Genomic DNA, 18,729 nt, shown 5'->3' with positions numbered 1-18,729 from the left:
TGAACACTGAGAGACAATACTTTTCTTCCGCAATACTAGTTACAAAATCTTGTCCCAGCAATAGTATAAATCCTACGCCAAATGAGTAAGAAGAATGCCTCAAAGTTGTTAGGGAAGTGGCTGACATAGTCAAAAGACCACTCATATTTCCCCAACCAATAAGTTTATGTGATATAACTTCAGCACCATTCCAGCAGGGCAAGAAGAAGGTGGCCAAACTGCTGATCGAAAATAAATGTCCTCTAGAATAAATCATACCTTTCTTCGAGCATGACACTCAAGCTGAAGCTATTGCTGAAACTGACCTACACTTTTTAATAACCCTCTATGGAGGTAGCGTGGGATATACTTTAGATAAATTGAATTTCAACCTGATTTCCAAAGCCCTCATGAAATCCGAATTCAACCTGTTATCCCTAACCACCAACATCTGAAGCAGCCCGCCAACACTGCTTGAGAACTTACCGTAAATAGTTGTGCCCTTCACATCAGAGGCTACTACTCACGTAGCTGACTGAGTGTGGGGTGCACACAAGGGTTTTTTAGATTAGGGAACTCTGCATCCAATCCAGGTAACAACAGCTGTAGGAAACCCAGAAGTAACAGAGAAGGATTCAAAGAAATGTCTCCCACAGCTGAAAATATTAAAATCCTAATGGTAAACTTCCGAAGCATTCACAACAAAGTGCCAGAGTTTGAGGTGTTCATGGAAAGCAGTGAAGCTAACTGGTACAGATAACTGGTTGAAACCTGCAGTTGGTAGTGAGATTTTTGGGGAAAACTTAAATGTAATCAAAAGGATAGGCAAATTGGAAATGAACTCTTCTGTGTACCTTCCTAGTGGATGGCAAGCTACATGTGCCAGAACTCCTGCAGTGTTGTGCTCTTTGTTTGTTATTTATGGCCCTTGAGAGATCTTACAGAAGTACCATAGTGTTTGTCATCATTCTGTTGAATGCTACCGTTTCTCCACGGTGGGAAGAGCTGGACTTTCTATGCAACATGTTTTACGTAAGACAGATGTGGATGTTCAAGAGCATCTCAGTGAATCCTCAGGTGAAGACTTTGATGACAGTGATAATGTCTTTGATTTTGAGCTATTTAGTGATCACAACACTAATTTAGAGCAGGAAACTGAAAGTGATGAAGATGTGATAGCTGATGACAATGGGGAAACTTACTACTTCGGTAAGAACACATGTTTTTGCTGGAGAAAACAGCAGCCGCCAGCTAACGTAAGAACAAGGCAACACAACATCATCTTGCAGCTTCCTGAACTGCAACAGATAGCAAAATGTCTCGGAGAAAACCCTGCTGTCTACAATATCTTTACCCAAGATAGTGTAGACAAAATCATTACATGGACAAATCTGACAATATGTATGCAAATGATCACTTGTCCTATCTAAAGATGTTGATGTCATTGAATTGAAGGCACTAATTGGTCTATTAGAGTGTATTCAGCCATTTTCAAATCAGGGAACAAATCAGTTTACAGGTTATTTGCATCTGATGGAAATGGCAGAGAAGATGTTTTCAGATGCACTGTTAGTAAAGAAAGATTTCCATTTTTATTATCTGCCTTACAATTTGACACCTTATATGCTCAGGAGGAGAGAAAAAAGTACATGAGTCAGCAGCAGTTTCACAAATCTTTGTGCGTTTCATCGAAAACAGTCAACTTTGCTACTCTGTAGGTGCAACAGTGTGTGTTGAAGAAATGCTTGTACATTTCCATGGAAGGTTTCAAATGTATATGACAAACAAACCAGCAAAATACAGCTTGAAAATTCAGTGCTTGACTGATGCTCATACAAATTACTTGGATAATGCACACATTTATTCTGGAAAAGGCAGTGATGGTCACTCCTTTTCAAACTATTAGGAAGGTCACAGTATTCCCACACAGGCTGTTCTTTGATTGGTGGTGGTAATGATGTTAGGGTTGTGGGGCGCTCAACTACTCGGTCATCAGCGTCCGTACGAAATCTCAATTTTTACACAGTCAAACTTTTTTTCACAGTCCAATCGACCTTTGTCATGAATGATGATGATGGTGAAATGAAGAGGACAACACAAACAGCCAGTCCCTGGGCAGAGAAAATCCCCAACCCATCTGGGAATCAAACTCAGGACCCCGTGAACCAGAGACAGCAATGCTAGCCACTAGACCATGAGCTGCGGACTCTTCAATTGGTGAAACCTATTGAAAACACATGGAGAAAGAGTACATGTGACAACTGATATTCTTACTAGACTACCCAATGAACTTTCGAAAAAAGGCCTCACATAAGTTGGTATACTGAAAAGAAACAAAAAGGATATGCCACAGCAGTTTCTGCCAAATAAGAAACGAGATGTGAAGACAACTGTTTGTGGTTTTACACAAGGCATGACACTGGTTTCCTTTGTGCCCAAGAATTCCAAAGCTGCAATACTAATCTCATCTATGCAGCATGGAGTAAACAATGATCCTGAATCAGGAAACCTGAGGTCATCCTGTTTTATAATACAACAAAGTGGTGTGGGCTGTCTCAACCAGAGATGTGCAGGTTATTCATATAGTTGCCAGATGAGATATTGTTTGGAGTGTTCTATGAAGATCTGCATGAAATGAATGCAGGTTGAAAGTGATTGAAATATGATTCAGAGACTCATAAGACTGCATGATTAGTTTGTACTTGTTCTTTTGAAAGAAAAACATGGCCAAGTTCCTCCCTTTATTGAATTATGGAGCCCAACTGTCACTCTACATTTAAAAAATGAGCAGTAAACTCAAAGGCAACTTTGCATACAATTTCTTATCAGTGAAGTGTGTTTGCGAATCTGTAATATTGTCTCTCTGATGATAACCTGTTAGTGAGCAGACAGCTAACTATCTACTGTTACTTTCATAACTCAGAAATTAAAAATAATCGCAAATTTTGCTGCCTTTTTTTTTTTTTTTTTTTTGCCTAAATGTTTTAAAGCCGTGCGTTTAAAAACCTACTTCAAAGAAGTGAAATGACCACTAGGAAGTTATGGAAAAAAAAAAATCAGCAACTTCTGGTTTTGTACATAAAAAATAAAGAGACAGTCTGAGAGACCCCTTCATAGTAACCGTGGTCCTGTCAACGTCCACGGCAGTTAATGGCTAGGACACTCGTATTGGACAACAAATGAAGCAATTAAAACAATAAAACCTTATGTAGCAATTATTCCTGATATGTCTACTTTTTTTTGGTTTTATACTGCTGGTATACTCAGGAAAAGGAGGAATCAAGTGAGAATGGACTTTGCAGACAAGTGGATGCTGCATCATGACAACACTGCATGTCACACGGCCACTTTTTTCACAAAATTTTTGACCTCAGTTGTTCCACAGCCCCCCTATTCACCTAACTTGAGTCCTTGTGATTTTTTTCTTCTTTTCCTGAAATTGAAAAATGTTTTAAAAAGATGTCAAAAGAATGTGACTGAGGTCTTCAAGGAAATACTGGTTAAAGCCATTCAGTGCTGCTACCAATACTGGAAACAATATCTCACTGAATTAAGTATAACTTCCTGCATTCTTTTAGCTAGATATGACATTATCCATTGTCTCCTATTCCATCAATTCCATAAAACTCAGTTTATCTTTGAGAATATAGTAATTCAGTCAGGTGAGTGAATGCATAAATGGCATTCCCAGTTGAGCAACTCTTCTAAAATCCAAACTGTGATTTACTGGGGTGATACTGTTGTTCAGGTGGGAACATATGACCATCTCAAAAATTTTGGAAAATTATGTCAGTACTGAAATGGTTTGACAGTTATTAACATCTTTCCCATCGCCTTTCTTACAGAGGAGTTTAAAAACATCATATTTCAATTTCTCTGGAAAAATGCCCTGAGTTAGTGATGCATTACATATTTCAGAAAAGACAGTGCTTATTATATGGGGACAAGCCTTTAGTACTCTGTTGGAAACCCCATCAAATTAAGATACACTTTTATTTTTGAGAGGATATATAATTTACTTAATTTCACAATGGGAAATATGATTAAAATTTAATGTCAAGTTGCTTACTCAACATACTCTTTTGACTTTTCTTTCGGATTGTTTGTCACTATAATTTCTACTACATGTCAGAAATGATTATTAAACATATCTGCTGCCTGTGACTGGCCATTTACAGCCCCTTCATTTACATTAATAGTGGTGTTATCCTGTTCTGTGGCTTCTTGTTCTGTCTCTCATTTTATTGTTCCATATAACCTTAAGTCTGTTGTAATTATAGATTTCTGTCAGAATGTGCATATTCCTTCATTTTAATAAGTTTTCTTAGTAATTCTTGGTATTTTTATGGTATGCAACTAATGCAGATCCTTACTTCTCTGTGCCAACAGATACAATTCTCTTATCCTTTCGCAAGGTACTTTAATCCTCCTAGTGATACATGGCTGTTTAATGTCCTTTCTGATTACCTTATGTGGGAAGCTATTTCCATGTAATCATATGAATTTATCAAGGAATATATCATGTCTTTGATTCATTATAAATTTCATCCCAAGTCGTCTCTTGTGACTTATTCTTAGAAATGTTTGTCCTGGAATAATTAATTTTCTGACTGACTTCCACTGAGTGGTATTGATACTGTAAGGCACTTTCTCATTTATCCTAACTGAGCATCATGATCAGAGACAGCATTTGCTACTGCATATAAAGCTACTATCTTGTTTTGAGCTTCATCAAAGAAAGTATCCTACTCTCTTTCATTGACACGTGTTGGAAAGATAATTGAGATCGAATTGTGGGTACAAATAATGTTTCCAGATCATCTTTCCTATTAGAATCCTTTAGAAAATATACACTGAAATCACCACAGACTATTTACTGCTTGTTGCTGTCTGGCAGATAACATAGTAGGTCCATATTCCTCACAAAATTTCCAAGTACCGAACTGTTTAAAGTGACAATTAAAAGTGAACTATTTTTCAATATTAATTCGCAAGCACACAACATGCTGATGGCTACGAAAGCTAATTGCTTCAATGTTTTTGAATCTGGGTTCTGTCTTTGTGTATCCAACAACTCCTCCTTTTCCCACATTAGTTCTACATGGATTTAAGATGACAAGAGTGTTATATTTAACCTCCGTAACCCTGTAGTTCTGTGGTGATCACATAAGCACAGGATGTATCTCTTCCATGCTCTCTAAATTTTCCAGGCAGAGAAGTAGTTAGTTCTCTACATGCTGAGGTGAACCCTGCAAGTGAACATGATCCTAGCATCAACAAAGAAGTCCTAACCTACAACAGAAAACCCAATCCAACAGAAAATCCTAAGAAATTTTGGTCTTACGTCAAAGCGGTAGGTGGATCAAAACAAAATGTCCAGACACTCTGTGACCAAAATGGTACTGAAACAGAGGATGACAGACTAAAGGCCGAAATACTAAATGTCTTTTTCCAAAGTTGTTTCACAGAGGAAGATTGCACTGTAGTTCCTTCTCTAGATTGTCGCACAGATGACAAAATGGTAGATATCGAAATAGACGACAGAGGGATAGAGAAACAATTAAAATCGCTCAAAAGAGGAAAGGCCTCTGGACCTGATGGGATACCAGTTCAATTTTATACAGAGTACGCGAAGGAAATTGCCCCCCTTCTTGCAGCGGTGTACCGTAGGTCTCTAGAAGAGCGTAGCGTTCCAAAGGATTGGAAAAGGGCACAGGTCATCCCTGTTTTCAAGAAGGGACGTCGAACAGATGTGCAGAACTATAGACCTATATCTCTAACGTCGATCAGTTGTAGAATTTTGGAACACATATTATGTTCGAGTATAATGACTTTTCTGGAGACTAGAAATCTACTCTGTAGGAATCAGCATGGTTTTCGAAAAAGACGGTCATGTGAAACCCAGCTCGCGCTATTCGTCCACGAGACTCAGAGGGACATAGACACGGGTTCACAGGTAGATGCCGTGTTTCTTGACTTCCGCAAGGCGTTCGATACAGTTCCCCACAGTCGTTTAATGAACAAAGTAAGAGCATATGGACTATCAGACCAATTGTGTGATTGGATTGAGGAGTTCCTAGATAACAGAATGCAGCATGTTATTCTCAATGGAGAGAAGTCTTCCGAAGTAAGAGTGATTTCAGGTGTGCCGCAGGGGAGTGTCATAGGACCGTTGCTATTCACAATATACATAAATGACCTGGTGGATGACATCGGAAGTTCACTGAGGCTTTTTGCAGATGATGCTGTGGTGTATCGAGAGGTTGTAACAATGGAAAATTGTACTGAAATGCAGGAGGATCTGCAGCGAATTGACGCATGGTGCAGGGAATGGCAATTGAATCTCAATGTAGACAAGTGTAATGTGCTGCAAATACACAGAAAGATAGATCCTTTATCATTTAGCTACAAAATAGCAGGTCAGCAACTGGAAGCAGTTAATACCATAAATTATCTGGGAGTACGCATTAGGAGTGATTTAAAATGGAATGATCATATAATGTTGATCGTCGGTAAAGCAGATGCCAGACTGAGATTCATTGGAAGAATCCTAAGGAAATGCAATCCGAAAACAAAGGAAGTAGGGTACAGTACGCTTGTTCGCCCACTGCTTGAATACTGCTCAGCAGTGTGGGATCCGTACCAGATAGGGTTGATACAAGACATAGAGAAGATCCAACGGAGAGCAGCGCGCTTCGTTACAGGATTATCTAGTAATCGCGAAAGCGTTACAGAGATGATAGATAAACTCCAGTGGAAGACTCTGCAGGAGAGACGCTCAGTAGCTCGGTACGGGCTTTTGTCAAAGTTTCGAGAACATACCTTCACCGAAGAGTCAAGCAGTATATTGCTCCCTCTTACGTATATCTCGTGAAGAGACCATGAGGATAAAATCAGAGAGATTAGAGCCCACACAGAGGCATACCGACAATCCTTCTTTCCACGAACAATACGAGACTGGAATAGAAGGGAGAACCGATAGAGGTACTGAAGGTACCCTCCGCCACACACCGTCAGGTGGCTTGCGGAGTATGGATGTAGATGTAGATGTAGATGTAGAAACTGTAAGCAAGCACAAGTGAAGAACACCTGTAGATGAAGATATCTGGCCTTTTCCAATGTCCGCAGTAAAAGGTAAAACTGGGGGGAAGAAAAAAAAAAGAATGAGAGCAATCAATGATATTAAGTAGAAAGCTGAATGAACTGAGCAGTAAAACTTGAAAAGACTGGAAAAAATGATGAATGGATGTAAAGAAAACGAAATTTGAAAAATAAGCAAAAAATTAAATGCAGGGTTACAAGGAAGATAGTGGATGAAACATTTGATAGTGAAGGTATTTTAAAAGAATTACAGAACAGAGAAAATGTGGGGATTAAAAATAACGTAAATTCTTGGATGGGAAAATACATAAAACAAGGTAGAGGCAATCAGTTACCTATACAGGATTGGTGTGCAACACACGTAAACACATCACAGGAAACTGTTAACAATAGCTTTCAATCTCTTGCTCTTTTTCTAGTAAGAGTAAACACATTCACGACCACACAGAGGCCCAACATACACACACACTAGTGGTGAGATAAGTGGTTGCCTCTCCCTTATTTTACGTGATTTGAAGATTAAAAATAAGATTTTTAATCTGTGGAGTTTGCAGGAAAGAACAATTAAGTCCTATTTGCAGGGTAAGTACAACATCAAGAAAACAAAAATTACAAAATGAAACGAATGTAGCCCATTCTATTTTTTTTATTTGTTTACTTACTTCTTTTTGGACTTCGTAATTTTGCTGCATTTGTAAAATGAATATGGCCGTGTGTGTGTAATTTTGCTGAATTTGTATCCTTAGATATATTAATGGCACCAATAGAATATGTGTTATTGACTTATAAGAAGCACTGTTGTTACTCCATTCTCTGTTGAAAAGTCCTGCATGGTTAGGTTGAATTTAAAAAAAAAAAAAATATTCTTCAACTCAAATCAAAATTCAATTTTTGTTTATTACAAGGAATTGCGATAAAAATTTACAACTTGCCCGACGTACTACAGCCAATAGTGGTAATTACAAAAAAGTAAAATATCTTGTTTCACAGGAAAAAATATTTAATCCAATATGTGCTGAACCACACCTCCCTGTAAAGTTACTGTAACTGCATGCCCCTCATCTTCCATAAAATGAAGCTGCTATAGTTATGTGTAGTGCCTCATACTAAGCATCTATTCTCCCTGCAGACAGTGAACTCTGTCATACCCGCAACCATAATGGACAGGAAACTGCTTCATCACCTATCTTAGCAAAAAATGAGCTGAAGACAGTATAGAGTATCATTCAACAATGCCAATGTCACGGTACTGCATATAACGTGTTGTACACCTTAGGCCCTTCATGTTTTGCAGATGTGTTCTGAATTTTACATGAGAGCAGAAAGATACAGCTCAACATGGTAATGGTTGGGCAACTGCTGATACTGTGCGGTACCCTGGAGGTTGGCAGTGGTCAGACACACAAAATACTAGCTTGAAGTTGTTCCACGTGTACTAATTCAGAACTATGGAGTCGTCAAACACTAAGTAGAAGTTTGCAGACTGTAAAATGCATTGGCTTTGTACAGAGCATCACAGATAATTTGCAAGAATATGCTTTATACTCACTCATAATTTGGACACTGCAATACGTGTGCTTAATATGAAGCTCTTCCAGCAGAAATATTATATGACAAATTAGAAATAAAGCAAATGATATCAAGCATAAATAATACAATGAGTGGCAATTTGCAGAAACTTACAAAGAATACCTTTAACTGGGGGCTTACTGATTTGCTAGCTCATTACTGCTGCGAAGATAATCAGTGTATGCAATTACAGCTTTTTCTTGTTCATATGTTTCTACAGACCCAGGTCGCATGAGTCTAACGTTTGTTATTGCTCTCTCTGGTGATAAATCATGAAACCTCACAAGATAACATGCTGCCATTACACCTGTTCTTCCTCGTCCCATTCGGCAGTGGACACCTACTGGCTGAAAGAGAGAAGAGTGATCTTAGGCATTCCAATGCATACACATTTAGTTTTTACAATATGGTGTCGTACATGTCTTGCAATGCCATCAAAACAAAGCAGTTTAATTTTATGAAACTATAAACACAAATATTAAGCAGTGTAAAAGTAGTTATTGCACTCTATTACTAGCCCTTAAAAGCAGTGATTTGTTAACATGAACGATGACAGACGATTCCATAATACATAAGGCTTTGATGAAGAAAGATTATTCAGGACAAAGCAGCTGATAGGTCGCGAAACTAGCTTGAGGATGTGAATTCCTACCAAATCACAAAGAGGTAGGTGTGCAAGCAACTGCCAATAGTACAGGAATGTTGACAGCGACGTAGTCTCAGCTCCACTGTGACATGGTAGGTTGGGGACGAAATACTGGAGGCAAAACAAAATTGTGGACAGTTCTTGCTTGTGCACCAAATGCTAAAATGTACAATTTTGAACGTAGGATTAGCATACGTAATAGTCCAAGGCCAATATAAACATTAAACTAAAGGCTGTGATAAAGATTAAAAAGTGCGTTAACCTGCTGACAAAATTCCCAAGGCCGCGACCCACAATTAAAAAGTGTGACAACGAACAGCTATTAATTACTAGCTCACAGTAAATAAATTATAATTTAAAAAACTGCGTAATAGCCTCGCAACACTCCATAAATTCACCTAACCTAAATGAAACTGACCTCACTCTTTTTTAAGGCTAATTCGCAAATTTTTATAAACTTTTTAATCTGGGTGATCGATGGCGATCGAAATTCTTTTATGGGAATTTCTGTCCACGCGATGTCTGGAAATGCGTGAACAGGAGGTTTCTTCTCGGGAGATAGTGTTACAATGTGTTTTATTCCCTCATTAATCAAGAAACGAATATTCGCAGCGGTCTGAGGCCATGCCATTCCAGCTAATTCATTCTGAACGATCCACGAAAAGTTCCAAGGTGGACAACAATAATTATCTACTGACTCTGCCATATAAGGTGCCAACACTCATGTACCCGCAATAGTACTTAACTACTTCGTAGTTCGTACTACCGTATAAAAAAAGCAGCAGTGTCAAACTGAGCAAAGATCACCAACTTACAAATTACATTAGATTTCCAGAGATGAAGTACGACACAAGACCAGACGATCTAGCGTCGATTAACGCGCTTCTCTTGAAATAATTGATAAGAATATACTAAAAGGTGAACGAAGAGGATGGCCAACGACATTTGTGAGGCAAATAAGCTAAGAATCTGTCATATGAGGCTGTGTGTGCGAGCACTCGTCAAAATGGAAGCTTGATGAAGTGTCACCGCAAAAAGAGCTAGAGAATTTATTTGGATGCAATTTGGGCTCTGTATTACCTTTTGTTGGATGCCTCACTGCAGTATTTTTATAAAACAGTATCATACGGGTGTTAGTCTAACAAGTTAATTAGCTCAACTACTCGGGAGGCATTTGAGGTTAATTATTTTCTGAACCGTTTGTGGCTACACTACACACTTGTTACAGTGGAGGACGCTAACTTTACGCGATATTTTCTACAAGAGTTGAAATGTTGGTCTTGTTAGTGCTTTGTAATGCAAATGCCGTCGGCAAAAAACATCAAATAATGCGAACGTGATACATTGCTGTTTAAACCGGCGCCCAAGCAATTTTGTTTCTTGATACACTCTGCCAGCGGAATATCGTTCCCTGATTGGCTGACGAACTCGCGTGCTGTACAGACTCTGTAAGTATTTACACCTATACGATTCGGAAAACTATTTTGCGCTTGCCGTAGTAAGATAAGTGTTGAAGTTGAAAATACTGGCAATTCGTTCGTGACATATGAATCTAGTCGCAGTACTCGAGTGTACTTGCGGAAAAGTATTACACGAATTAGCTGTGCTATCATGATCACAGGTAAAATTTGATCTGTTATGAGATTCATAACATTGTACTGCATACAGATTACAATTTAGTTTAAGTTTTCTATTATTTAGCTAGAAGAACTGGCGAATATTTGAGAATAGATTTTGCTACTAGTTTCTGATAAATCATTTTTCACAGTAATTTGTGCAACTAACATTTTTCCTTCTAGCATACTACTAGATTTATCTATTGACAGACTTTATAGGAAAAGAAACAAACTCGTGAAGAAAATTTCTGGTAATTAAGAAACTTAACCGCCGAATTAATGTGCAATATACAAAGTTAATTGCTAAGACGGATTCTAGACGGAATGTTTACCGTCTTCGTCCTGTCACGGATTTCACTTTCCATTAGATTATATAGATACAAACAATACTGGAGTATTGCACACTGCTTCTTTATATATTACAGTTTATTCCGTTTAATTTCCATAGAATTGTTAGTTCAAAAACTTAGTTCACATTATTGCACCAGAATTTTGCGTTGTTGGGGTATCGTGTTAAAAGTTAGTGATGTTAATTCACTTTGCTCTGACATAGTACATGCGCTCCGAACTTCCGTCGGAATGGGAACGAGCGTCGTTCATAAAAATACTTTGCCTCCTAGGTACGTATGTATTGTGTAGAAAGCAAATTACCTGTGCAGCCTCGACATAAAAATTTCTTCACTGCTCAACAATAGTGTATTATGAACCGGTTTTTCACAGCAGCGCCCATTTATTGGTAATCCAATTACAGTATAAATAACTGATATCTCTCATTCCATGAGTGGCCTTAACAATTGTACCCTCAGTATAGTAAAAAACCAAACAGTAGCATCCACCTGTTTATTTTTGCTGCAGCTTGAGTCCAGTTCTGCCAGAAATGTTCACAATGGCCAAGAATTTTCCCTTCACAACGCTCATCTTCTGCTGTAATGAAATTCCTTGCATTATATTTGGTATTTTGGTTTTGGTCAGTGGGAGTGTATCTTGTAATTCACTGTCTGTATTTTGCAGTCATCCATTAAGAGATGCTGTAGCTTCAGAGCTGGAATGTTAGGAGAATTCCACTGTTTCGTCCATTCTCAACCAACATTACTTTGTCACTTTATGGGAAACTGTCTTTCATATTGCTTTCTCAATTCCACGTGCCATTCAAAAACTCTCAGTATGTCTTCATTATAGACTGGATTTTGTGTTGACCAAATATAAATTTTAAATGTAGGCCCTACTTTAAAAATGAAATTTCTGTCTTATTTATAATTTAGTGAATCATCTTATTTCTAACCTGCATCTCCTCCCAAGGACAATTTTTCATTCTGGTTATTAAACAAATCCTTACTTCTTAACATTTACATTTCAATTCCTTTTTTATGCCTCTTAGAAAGCATCGTTGGTCATACTACAGCCACTGTGACATTTCTATTTGATGCTTTTATCACACAGAAAGTCATTAAATATGACCTAAAGTATGTTATTCATATATTAAAAGTTTTTTGCAAATAAAAAAGAAAATTCTTGCTCAGTAAGTGGCAAAGAACAAATTAGGCTAGTATGAACAATTGTTTGCTGCATTTCTAATCATCACAGATGTATAAAATACATTGGTACTTATTATAGTCAGAAAACTTTGTATTTATAGCTATTATTATTACAAAACTATAAATAAATAAAAGAATTAATGAAATTTTGATGATACCCCTTCTCGATAATCTAGCATTCGTAAAATGAATTTTTCTATTAAATGGAAAACAGCATATACAGTACATTAGTGATTTTCTGATATCATATAATCAGTTCAAAACATTGTAGGGTGAATTTATAAAGCTAACAACAGTGAATGGCCCATGTTGTTAACAGGCAATTCACTCTAAAGTAAGCAGAGTATCTCAAATGTGTAAATTTGGATTGCAGTGTTCTTTTGCAACTAAACAGGATTTCATGCATTTAAGGCCCTGTAATTAGCACAGCAACTTAACATTGCTAGGAATAGATAGTAATATGCTGATCTGAAGTATGTCTTGACAAAAATGTTTTAGCTGCTTAACTCTGAGACTGTACAATAACATTTCAAGACTGACGAATTTTCAGTTTGTATCTGATAATTGCCACAGTGCTCTTCCTTGTGTAGTTCCTCTTATACAGTTTGCCATTTAGTACCACACCCTGTTTGTACCAAATTGAGACTTCATAATGTATTTTCGTATATGAGTAAACAAACTGTGTATACAGCATATAAATAGCTGAAACTGTGATTAACCAAGAGACAGAAAAGTAACTTGCATAAGGGGAATCAGGTAAAGAGAGGAATAGAAGATGTGCAGAGGGCCTACCAAAGACCCATGTGATGTTTCCTGTCGAATAAAAATGTGATAAGAGTAAACTGTTGCAAACTTAAGCCTGCCAAGGGAATGGTGGTAGAACTCCATGGTATATAAGGAAAAGTAATTAACAGAAGACCTGAATCCAAAACTCATTGTCACCCCCTGTTAACACCTCAATACTCTAATGAATATAAACTGTCTTCCAAGTTCATGCATCTGACAAGTTGTATGATAGATCACCATTAGCATGTAATTAAATATATTTTCACTATGCACGTAAATGGTCTTCCCATTATAATGTATGATAGATCTCTAGGAATCCAGTTTTTGTAAATTGTATGATAGGCCTTATAGTAGTGCTGATCACAAAAACACTCCAGTAATAGTGTTGGCAGTTGCATGGCTACCACTAAAATTTTTAAGATTGTATGGATTAGGCTATAAGATTTTGTGGTGAATGTTACAGATACTGTTTCAACATCTGCACATTGTAAGGTGCTTTACAGTATGTTGCAGTACCATTATCATCCCCCTCCTCCCCCTTTCTCTTCAATTCTTACATAGTAAATAGGAAGAACAACTGTTGGTAGCCCTCCATATGAGACAGACATACAGGCCTGCATATTTCTGATGTCCTTACAACTATGCTTCCAGTTCAACATGTGAAACTAGAGAAGTTGACATACATAGTGACTCCATGATGATGATACAGGATTTCAGGGATAATGAAGAAGGATGAATGTATCAATTTGAGATAAGATACTCTGATCAAGAAACAACTGAATTTCAAATTATAAGTGAAAATTGTTGTGATATATGTGACAGTGTACCCCTTCTGCTATAAGCTCTGTGCTTTCCATGTTTTGAGAGGAGGTATTATGGACCAAAACAACAAAAAACTGTCTAGTAAATACAGCCTGTAAAATGCATACCTTATAAGCTATGAACACCTGTTCAGTGGTTGTGTTTCACAGTAGCAAAGATGGCAGGCACTCATAGCTCTTAAGGTATGCATTGTAGAGCTCATGTTTACTAAACTTTTTTTTATTGTTTCATATTATCTCCTTCCAAAACAGGGAATGCAAAGAGCATGGTCCTCTGGCACAAGTATCAGATCAATTTTCACTTATAACTTCTGCCTCTGGCATTACCCGACCAGGATCTCTTACCTCAAATTGGTATATTTACTTTTCTTCATAGTCCCTGAAAGTCAGTAATATAATCACAGACTCACTCTTAAACTGTTGCAGTAATACTTTGCTTTTGGTTCATTTAATTTAAAATCATCCAGAATAAAGAAATCTTGTCACGCTCAAGTCACAGATGAAAATCTAGTCTCAGACAGTACATAATGAAAGAGTGTTAATATATTTTTTCCTGAATTTTTATATCAAAACTGTGGTTAAGGCATAATTTTAAAATTCATTTCGTTTCCACAAACAGGTGCAAATAAAATAATAACGTTTTTTTATTTATGTATCAGTTTTACTCTGTTTGTTTCACTGGAAATGTAAGTGCTTTTTATAAATTTCAGGGATTATTTTATTAGCAGAAATCACAAATTTCACCATTTTAATGTTTGTTTCACATAACGTTTATTATCGTACTATTTAACAAAAAAATATGAGAAGGATTTTTGTTCAGTTTAGTGATCTAAAACTGAAACAACATAAATAAAAAGACATTCATGTCGTTTTATGACTCAGCTAGTGTGATCTTCAATCTACATAAAATACATGCATAATAGTCTAAAAATTATTCATTCTTCTAACAAGGTATCAGTGGAAATTGTGTCCAATCTCAAGTATTTAAATGACAGTTCTTGTGCTTGCAGTAGGAGCAGATGCAATCTTTAAAAATTTTTAATAAGGGGTCCAACAAACATCAGCATGAAGTGACCGCTAATAAACTGAGGAAGGTCCACTTGGTCTCATGAAACTCACCTTCGCAACACAGTGTTCTTCACAGATCTCAAGTATTTTTCCAGCCCACCATTGGTTATTGTAGCTACCAGTGATGAACATTTCTTCTTCAGTAGTGACACTGGCCTTGTTTTGAGGCCTAAGATGAACTTATATAAATTTAGTACATGATGAACCACACTTTAACAGTATCCTCCTTTTCTTCAGTGGTTTGAAAAAACTGATTAACTCTTGTCCGAGAGCTGGTAGAACCAGTTTCATATCATTTTTGTAACATATTTGTGTATTTTGTTATCTCCTCTGTCAGAAACATAAGATCTTTGTATTCCTGGAGCATGAGTTTTGGCAAATGAAAACAGAATTTTTTTGCCTTAAAATGTCATTGTTGTATGGACACTAAACTTGCTCGTGTGACTAAACATTTATTAGTACCACGAACCCCATCACACAAACTTTTGTGATGACTAGTGGCAAAAAGTTCCATTCTGCAATAACATACCATTGATCTTGCTTGTGATGACATGGATTTAGAAAGTTCTTAAAGTTTTTACCTTGTGATTAGCTGCTGTCACTGAAATAAATGAATTAATGTTGGATGTGTGGTATTTGTTCCAGGTGAGAGCAGGTATTCGTATCATGCTGCAAAAAATCACATAAAAGCAACACTATGACACTGACTTAAAGCAATTCTCTGTTTTATAGTCCACAACAAAAAGATAAAGCATAATTTGAAAGTTCTGCCAATGAAAACCTTGTGCAACACCCTGAGGCAAACAAGTATAGTTTTGCGCAAAATCCAGTATAATCATGTAGGAAGTATCACGGAGTGTTCCCTTGCTTGATTTTAAGTAGTAACTCAGAGATTTTTGTATGTAATGATGTGTTAAGTTTTGAAGTACTTACACAACATACTCAACAAATTCATTGACTGTCTTCATTAAAGTATCCAATGTAGGTTGATAAGTTTGGATTTATTGCCTGAAAATAACATTTTCAAAATCTTGTAAGGATCCAAGCTCCAATATAAAATTATGCAGTTCATATTGTTCAGGGCACTGAAAACAACAATGCAGCATGCACTCCTCATTTTACAGATTGTAAACAAGTTTCTGTTAAAGTTTTTCTGTTAAGTTTTACTTGTGCATTGTGCATCTTCAGTTTTACATTTTGTTGAGAAATGCATATAACCAAACTTTTCATTCCACTTCCTTTTGGGCAAAGTTCACAAAGCATAGTGAAACAAATTGTATCACAAGTGAAGTTTGATTTGAGAGTTAAGTACACATCTTTCAGATTATGCAAAATGAGTCTTTTTGTCTTTACTATTTTTTGCTTTTTTCTGAAGAGACAGATAGTCTCTTCTTAATGTGTAACCTATACAGAGTCTTTTATTAGCTGAAATTTGACCTATGTAATCATCATAGTAAAAGGTCTGGACATGTGTTTCCACATCCTTGCCTGTTCTGTTTCCCACATCACATCTTCCTTTTGACAAAATACCATCTCCTTTTCTAGTAATTCCCTTAATTTCTCTACCATGTATTCACAGGTTTTAAAAATGTTTAGGTTTTTTCTTTGCCACACAGAAGGTTTTTTCTTTACCACGCAGAAGTTGGTGCTAAGATAAGTATTTGCAGTTTTCCTTAACACAACTTTTACTAAATTTCTCTTGAAGTTTTTGCATTAAACTATTTTAGTCTGTGCATTCAGCACTGCCACAGTCTTCAGACACTTTTTCCACTGGAATATGTAGCATTTATGATGCTGTTTGCTGGAATTTTGTGCTATATGACGGGATTTAGATCAAATGCCATGCAATGTCAGGGACAAAATGGCCTTACAGCATGTCGTAGGAAGCTTGGTACCAAGGATAAGTGCAAGATTCTTATATTTCCTTGTCATGGTTAAAGAAACAAGTTTCAGAGATATCTTAACAGCCTTTTTACTGATATTCCTAAAAGGTTAATGTAAATTCTTTGTCTTCACATGTTCCCATATAGAGCCTCTAATGAAAAGTTGAAACACTGTCATTATGTTCACAGGTACTTCTTCACTTCAGTACTTCTTAGCTTCATTAATTCAACATCAGAATGATTCAAAACTTGCCAGTCTGTTTCCTGTGCTACTATGACTTTTCTTCTGACACAAGACTGACTGTAACTTTGTTTTTCATCATTTCTACATCAAATGGTAAAGAGCCATGAAAAAGGAATATTATTTCAGTCGTTGTTCAGTCAAAGATGTATTATGAAGACTCTGTAAGGGGAAACAAGGGTTAATGGCTTCTTTATGGAATTTCTTAACAACAAATAGGATTTCAGTCAGAAATGGCAGAAATCTCTGTCAAGCATATTCAGTTAGCAGGTTGAGAACATTATAAACCTGTTGTCAGCTAACAACACAGGTGTAGCAAGAGAGGAAAAACACCCTTCCGATTTCCCCCCCCCCCGAGAAGTATGGTAATAGTCATTTTGTGAAAAATATTGAGATGGTGAAATGTGATTTTAGTGAAAAAAATTCTAAATTTACAAAAACCTTCAGGAATGATTTTTATTACAGATTTTCTAATATTTGTGTGGATAGTTCCAGCATTTTAACAATTTTATACCATACATGAATCCTTTTATTTTTCCAGTGTCACCAAATTGTATAAAATCAATACTAAAATAAAGAAGTTATAGTGGTTACAAACTTACAAGCCATCCTCTCTCGCAGTGCCACTTTGTGAATATGACACCCATTTCATAATGGCCTCCTAACTATAGTTTAGATCACAAGATTCTAGAAAAAATTATTTTAACCCTCTTTCATTATATACTTTCTTCTACCATATTTTCATAAAGATCTCTGATATGAGGGCAATGACCATTGGGTGATTTCACACGAACAAGGCCTTGTGCAGAATGAATATTTTCTCAGAGGCATGATTAAAGTAATGGAGTCACATTTAATATACAGGGTTATTACAAATGACTGAAGCGATTTCACAGCTCTACAATAACTTTATTATTTGAGATGCTTTGCACACACATACGAAAACTCAAAAAGTTTTTTTAGGCATTCACAAATGTTCGATATGTGCCCCTTTAGTGATTCGGCAGACATCAAGCCGATAATCGAGTTCCTCCCACACTCGGCGCAGCATGTCCCCATCAATGAGTTCGAAAGCATCGTTGATGCGAGCTTGCAGTTCTGGCACGTTTCTTGGTAGAGGAGGTTTAAACACTGAATCTTTCACATAACCCCACAGAAACAAATCGCATGGGGTTAAGTCGGGAGAGTGTGGAGGCCATGACATGAATTGCTGATCATGATCTGCACCACAACCGATCCATCGGTTTTCCAATCTCCTGTTTAAGAAATGCCGAACATCATGATGGAAGTGCAGTGGAGCACCATCCTGTTGAAAGATGAAGTCGGCGCTGTCGGTCTCCAGTTGTGGCATGAGCCACTTTTCCAGCATGTCCAGATACACGTGTCTTGTAACGTTTTTTTCGCAGAAGAAAAAGGGGCCGTAAACTTTAAACCGTGAGATTGCACAAAACACGTTAACTTTTGGTGAATTGCGAATTTGCTGC

The 18,729-nt window shown here is 37.0% G+C and overlaps 1 protein-coding gene across 1 annotated transcript; it reads right to left on the bottom strand.

Annotated features, from left to right (window-relative positions):
* Positions 1 to 7,965: 7,965 nt before the first annotated feature.
* On the bottom strand, positions 7,966 to 10,052 carry LOC126165865 (dual specificity protein phosphatase 23-like). Its single transcript, XM_049920355.1, has 2 exons — positions 9,710 to 10,052; positions 7,966 to 8,992 (listed from the first exon to the last, which is right to left on the bottom strand). The coding sequence occupies exons 1-2, from the start codon at positions 9,999 to 10,001 to the stop codon at positions 8,787 to 8,789; spliced, it is 498 nt and encodes a 165-aa protein (XP_049776312.1). The 5' UTR covers positions 10,002 to 10,052; the 3' UTR covers positions 7,966 to 8,786.
* Between the last annotated feature and the right edge of the window lie 8,677 nt (positions 10,053 to 18,729).

The sequence above is a fragment of the Schistocerca cancellata genome, chromosome 1 (genome assembly GCF_023864275.1).
Source record: "Schistocerca cancellata isolate TAMUIC-IGC-003103 chromosome 1, iqSchCanc2.1, whole genome shotgun sequence".
Classification (NCBI taxonomy): Eukaryota; Metazoa; Arthropoda; class Insecta; order Orthoptera; family Acrididae; genus Schistocerca; species Schistocerca cancellata.
The sequence above is the reverse complement of the archived record's forward strand: the minus strand, read 5'-3'. Positions and strand labels throughout refer to the sequence as shown.

Coding starts and splice junctions, on each gene's coding strand:
- LOC126165865 (XM_049920355.1), bottom strand. CDS start 10,001: ATGGCAGAGTCAGTAGATAATTATTGTTGTCCACCTTGGAACTTTTCG. Junction 8,993..9,709: donor CTTAAAAAAGAGTGAGGTCA/GTTTCATTTAGG, acceptor TCTTTCAGCCAG/TAGGTGTCCACTGCCGAATG.